This window comes from Etheostoma cragini, chromosome 5 (genome assembly GCF_013103735.1).
Source record: "Etheostoma cragini isolate CJK2018 chromosome 5, CSU_Ecrag_1.0, whole genome shotgun sequence".
NCBI lineage: Eukaryota > Metazoa > Chordata > Actinopteri > Perciformes > Percidae > Etheostoma > Etheostoma cragini.
The window spans coordinates 10,746,880-10,752,395 of record NC_048411.1 but is presented as its reverse complement, the minus strand read 5'-3'; the positions used below and the strand labels follow the sequence as shown (position 1 = coordinate 10,752,395).

The window sequence follows — 5,516 nt, the reverse complement described above, 5'->3', positions numbered from 1 at the left end:
GTGTGTTGTGGATAAACAGGCTGCTGTTGCCCTTCATGCAGTCTTACGCACGATCGGGAACTTTCTCCAGAGTTGGAAAGATTAAGACAGCTCTTATTGAAAATGCTATCTATTATGGCACCTACCTCCTTATCTTCATCTCTCTGCTCGTGTATGTGGCTGCTCACCCACAGTGGCAACTCACATGGTAAGTCAAATGCACAGTACCTCAATTCAGGATGCATTAGATGACTTGTGGAGTAAAGTTATTTTTGGTTATGTTTTTGAAGCTGGTATTATGTTAGCAGATTTATCTGTAAAACTTGTCCAGGAGAGAGCTCCAGACCATCGGCATTACAGCCGCCAACACTTGGGGCCTCTTCCTTCTGGTGCTGTTGCTAGGCTATGGCCTGGTGGAGATCCCGCGTTCTTATTGGCTCTCATCTTCCAACGATTACCTGCTGGCCAAGACCTACTTCAAGGCAGCAAAAATGGCTACTGAGAAGGCATCAGCTGAGGAGAACCTAGCAGATGTTATGGAGGTGACATATTATATACAATTTTGTACTTTAAGATTATTACAAAAATAGAATTCAGCAGGTGCTAAATCTGAAAGTGTTTAGGGACCATTTCAACAGACTGTATATACAAATAAAATCCAAACATCTTTCCTTGTTTTAACCAAAAACATATTTTTCATAATCAGGAGGTGGCAAGCGTTAATGGATCTGTTAGGTACAACCACTGTCTCAGGAAGTGTGTGGACACTATTATTACAAAGGTAAGAAACACGCAAGGCTACTTGTTCATTAGATTAAATTTGTTTAGTTTTTTTCATGAGTAAGTCCAAAGTTAAATGCTGCCTTTACAGTTTTTCCAGTTAAGCTCTATGGGACAGTCTTCACCTGAGTGTCATCTCATTTCAGTGTCCCACTGAGTACCAAGAGGAGATGGGGAGAAATGTGGAAAGCTCTTGTGGGGAACAGAATCCTCTTCCCACCAAAAGAGGCCTGATTAAGCTTCATAAAAAAGTAATTATGATTTTTAACATTCTACTGTGGTTTTAAAGGATAAAATGCAAAAATAAGACAGTTTATTGTGTGAATAATATTTGTTGTGTGCGTGTTTCAGGTAATCTCTGCAGTGCAGAGACACGGTCAGACTCGGGTACAGTGGTCCATCTTGTTAGACCAGGCCTTTCATCTGGAAGACGTAGCTGAAAGCCAGAGCAGCCCGGTCCGACACTTCAACCACAGCTTCCCTTCAGTACGCCAGCACAGCTGGATCCATCGCTTCATATACACTCCTACTGTGGGTGAGTTCAGTCAGTACCAACATCTCCAATTTACAGATGGAAAGTAAGGACAGTTACTCAACTACTTCATTTAGGTACAAAATGAAGGTACATCTGACAGTATTTCCATTTTGTGAGTCGTAATTTACCTATTACATTTCAGAGATGCACTTTGTTCTTTACTGTACTTTTAATAACCTGTTGGTGTTACTTTCACCCCTTTTGAAATATATGTCTGCAACTGATCAGACTTCTCAGAAGCGACAGTGATACATTTTTAATCTGACTGTTGCTATTTTTGTATTCCAGTCATTCTGATCCTCTATTTAGTAAGAATAGATAATGCCCTTAAATAGATAACCCACACTGCTTTTTCAAGTACTTTTTCAAGTTGTTGTTATTAAACAAAGTTGTTGTTAAATTTTTTTAACATATTTCATCTTCAAGCAGCCAATTCCAATGCCCAAGCTACTCTTACAAAGTAGTTTTTTAAGAAGAGCTTTTTCTTACGTTGTATGACCCGTACTCTGTAAGAACTTTGGTGAATTGATTTGCATATTTGATTCTATTGAGTAATTAAACAATGGCTTTCTAATGGCCAACGGTATCCCATAATGTGTGTGTGTGTGTGTGTGTGAGTGTGTGTGTGTGTGTGTGTGTGTGTGTGTGTGTCAGAGTGGTACTGGGAGTGTGTGTTAAGGCAGGGTTTCTACAGGCTGCTGGCAGTTCTCCTGTGTCTACTCTCAGCAACAGTTGTTTGGTCCGAGTGCACCTTCTTCAGCACACACCCTGTCCTCTCCCTCTTCGCTGTCTTTGTTCAGATGGCGGAAAAACAACACAACTACATTTGTATCGAGGTGGGCACATATTGAGTGATGCACACACACAACAATTATGAACGTCATTAGGCAAGAACACACTCAACAAAAACACAAAGCGCCCACAGGCTGCGGAAAAATCCTTCCAAATATTGACAGAAGTATATTCCTAACAATATCTAATCTATCCAATACTATATACTAGCTAATCTGCCCTTTCTCTGCACTTGTTTTGTTTCTCTCCACCAGATGGCGTGCTTTGTCAGTATCCTCTTCCTGTGTGTCTGTGTCTACTCCACAGTGTTCAGGATACGAGTTTTCAACTACTATTACCTGGTGCCACATCACCAGACTGATGCTTACAGCCTGCAGTTCAGCGGCATGTACGTTACTCATGTCATAACTCATGTCAAAGTCATAATACAAGAGATGTATTTTACACAGTAGATGTAAGAGACATTCTGGAATATAGTTGTTAGTTTGGTTAAAACATCATCTGAAACTCTGCAACCTTTTACAGTAAACAAAATTATAGGGCACTATTTCAATAAAGGATCACAGTCTGCTCTTCTTACATTTGGTATACTAATACTCCTGTATTATGATATTGGGTTGCTTCTTTTTGCCTTTTTGGCCTTTCAGGTTGTTTTGTCGTCTGACCCCTCCTTTATGCCTCAACTTTCTGGGCCTGATTCACATGGACTCCGCCATCTCACACCAGGACAGAATACAGACATCCTACACCTCTGTGGGTCCTACATAAACATGCACAACACATACACAGATAGTCTTAGGAACAAAAACCTATAATGCACCCTCATTCAAGTGCACGTTTACATAAAATATATGTAGAAATGTCCAATTGTCTCTGCATTTAAACCAAATGGATTGATGCGATGTCCCTTTTTCTCTCCCTCTGTCAGGTCATGGGCTCTATGAGTGTGCTATATTTCATATCTGATGGGTTCTACATCTACTATCCCATGCTGGTATTGCTACTCTGCTTTGCCACTTTTTACAGGTAAGTCAATAACCACTAACAACTAAACACTAGTTTTGTTTATATACATTAGCTTATCACAGATATACTGTATCGGTATCACTATACTACTTGTATATGTATGTGTATATATATAGAAGTAACATTCCCTCACATACCATTTTTCCATTAGAGAGCACTGACAGCTTCTGACAGGCTTTTTAATTGTAAAATATCCCACTTATCATGCATCTTGGTCACAATTCTTTAAATGAACAAATCTAAAGGGACCCTTATTAAAATTGTTTGTTTATGTTTTCTAAATGTACTTTCGGCAATATTTCGTTTTTTTAAACTTCAGTTAGGCTTCAATGCTTCTGTAAAAATAATAATATAAATGGGGAAATAACCTAATTTAACTGTGTGCCTAATGCATTCTCATGCCTATGTTGAGTTAATAATTAACAAATGTACGACGTATGTATGTGCATCAGTTAGGATTATAAAGGGAAAGGACACTGAAAGTGAGTGTATGGACTACCTCTCCTTTTCCTTTCTTTAGTGTTTTTGTCCTGCATCTGTAATTAACTGGGTTTGGATGTGTGCCCAATCCACCTCTTTGGCAGAAGTGGGATTCCACTCATGTATAAGTTTGCCTATACTGTCCATGTAATCCCCCTCTGATGTGATCAATGTGATCAACTGATGATGTGATGACGCTTGTTGGATAACAGATCAATACTGAACAGGAAGTCTGTGGGGAATGAATCTTCTCGGAGAAACACATCTTTTTTGTTATGCAGCACACTGTAATTGTTAGTCTGTGTTTGTAGCCTGGGCTCTCGCTGTTTGAACCTCCTCGGCTTTCATCAGTACATCACTGACGATAACTTGACCTCTGACCTGGTGGATGAAGGCAAGGAACTCATCAGAAGAGGTAGTATCATTACAAATTCAATCACTAACAATTTCTGATGTAACTGCTTAAAGGTGCTTTTTATTTATTTTACCTTAGTTTACATCAAATTGTTGTATGTGTATTTGAAAGTCATCGTTATTTGTTGACTCACTGTACTTTTAGTTAAGCAAATTGCACATGCTTTTATACAATATTGATTACAATTTGTTCTTTTGTAGAAAGAAGAATGAAACAGAAGGCTGAGGATGGAGAAAATCGAAGATGGGTTAGAAATGCTTATTCTATCAAATCATTTATCCTACAATTTTCTAAAAAGCCAAGAAACACAATTTTTTGCCTCCCTTGTTTGTGTTAAGTGTGTCTAGGTATTTACGTACCTCTCTTTGTTTTCTGTTTCAGGCCTGGAGGGAGCGGTATGGAATCCAGGGGGCTACTGGGCGGACCAGAGCAGGTTACACTCAGCTGAAGGATGACCAGAACTGTTCTGTCACAGAGGTCAACAATAGTGGTAGGGATCCAAGAAGACTAGTATAACCATGGGAAAAAATATGTTTTTCAGTTGCTCTCAGCTATGAAAATTAATATAAGACCTTTACAACAGGGTCTCAGTGAACAGCTTTATTTCATACCCACTCATTACCATTAGACTCCCACTTATATCCATCAAGAGGTTTGCCTGCTTAGAGTACACAGTAAGAACCGAGCTCTCTGTTATTCTCAGTTATCAGATTCACCAGAAGAGATGGGGAGAAAGAGGAGCAGAGATGCCTACTGCGAGATAATTCCAGTGATGAAGGTTCACCAAACAGAAGGTATGCTTTTTTTGCTAAATGAATTGAACTTGCTTGTTTAATAGGCTGAATATGAATGAAACAGGCATCATTATTATATATAATATATACTATCTCTCTTTGTCTAACACTGTAGATCCACAGGAGGACGGTACCTGTCTCTGTCACCTTCTCAGACAGGCATCTTTGATGATGTTTGATAGACAAAAGACCTGGAGGGAGAACAAAAAAAGCTAGTACACGCTGGAATCGGGGAAAAAAGGACTACAGATTTCTTGAGTGAAGTCTTAATGCAAAGAATAAAAATAGTATCTCAGGAAATAAAGAGAAAGATAATGTATCTGAGACATGGGCATACAATCACTAACAATCATTATTAACTGAAAGAGAATACTGTGATTAACCTGTTTGTGCACAGCCAAACCCTTTTTAGTGTATTTTTGATATTGCCTTTCAAACAATATTGTTTTCCAAGTGTAGATTGATGGATGAAGGACATGAATGGCACAGTTATGCACCTGCAGTCATTTATGATAATCACACATGATACACAAGCAAATGGATTGTTTTCTGAATATTTTAGCATAAGAGTTGTCTGTGAAAACACTGAAACAAAAACAAGTTGAAAACTGAATCATGTCACTAAGAGAAGATATCAACAGTGTAACATATTTCTTGTTGGATGTTGTTCTCTGAAAGAAATTACTTGTTTGTATGTAATGTAGTCTACAAATAC

The 5,516-nt window shown here is 38.6% G+C and overlaps 1 protein-coding gene across 1 annotated transcript in view; it reads left to right on the top strand.

The window, feature by feature from the left end:
* Positions 1 to 5,033, top strand: part of lmbrd2a (LMBR1 domain containing 2a) — a 7,646-nt gene extending 2,613 nt beyond the window's left edge. Inside the window, exons 4-17 of the mRNA XM_034872241.1 lie at positions 14 to 187; positions 311 to 521; positions 686 to 760; positions 906 to 1,010; positions 1,111 to 1,294; positions 1,949 to 2,130; positions 2,341 to 2,474; positions 2,734 to 2,839; positions 3,015 to 3,112; positions 3,904 to 4,007; positions 4,208 to 4,254; positions 4,389 to 4,497; positions 4,711 to 4,801; positions 4,917 to 5,033. Coding sequence (XP_034728132.1) covers positions 14 to 187; positions 311 to 521; positions 686 to 760; positions 906 to 1,010; positions 1,111 to 1,294; positions 1,949 to 2,130; positions 2,341 to 2,474; positions 2,734 to 2,839; positions 3,015 to 3,112; positions 3,904 to 4,007; positions 4,208 to 4,254; positions 4,389 to 4,497; positions 4,711 to 4,801; positions 4,917 to 4,980 — 1,684 coding nt within the window. The 3' untranslated portion in view covers positions 4,981 to 5,033. The remainder of the gene's footprint in view (positions 1 to 13; positions 188 to 310; positions 522 to 685; positions 761 to 905; positions 1,011 to 1,110; positions 1,295 to 1,948; positions 2,131 to 2,340; positions 2,475 to 2,733; positions 2,840 to 3,014; positions 3,113 to 3,903; positions 4,008 to 4,207; positions 4,255 to 4,388; positions 4,498 to 4,710; positions 4,802 to 4,916) is intronic.
* Positions 5,034 to 5,516: the final 483 nt, after the last annotated feature.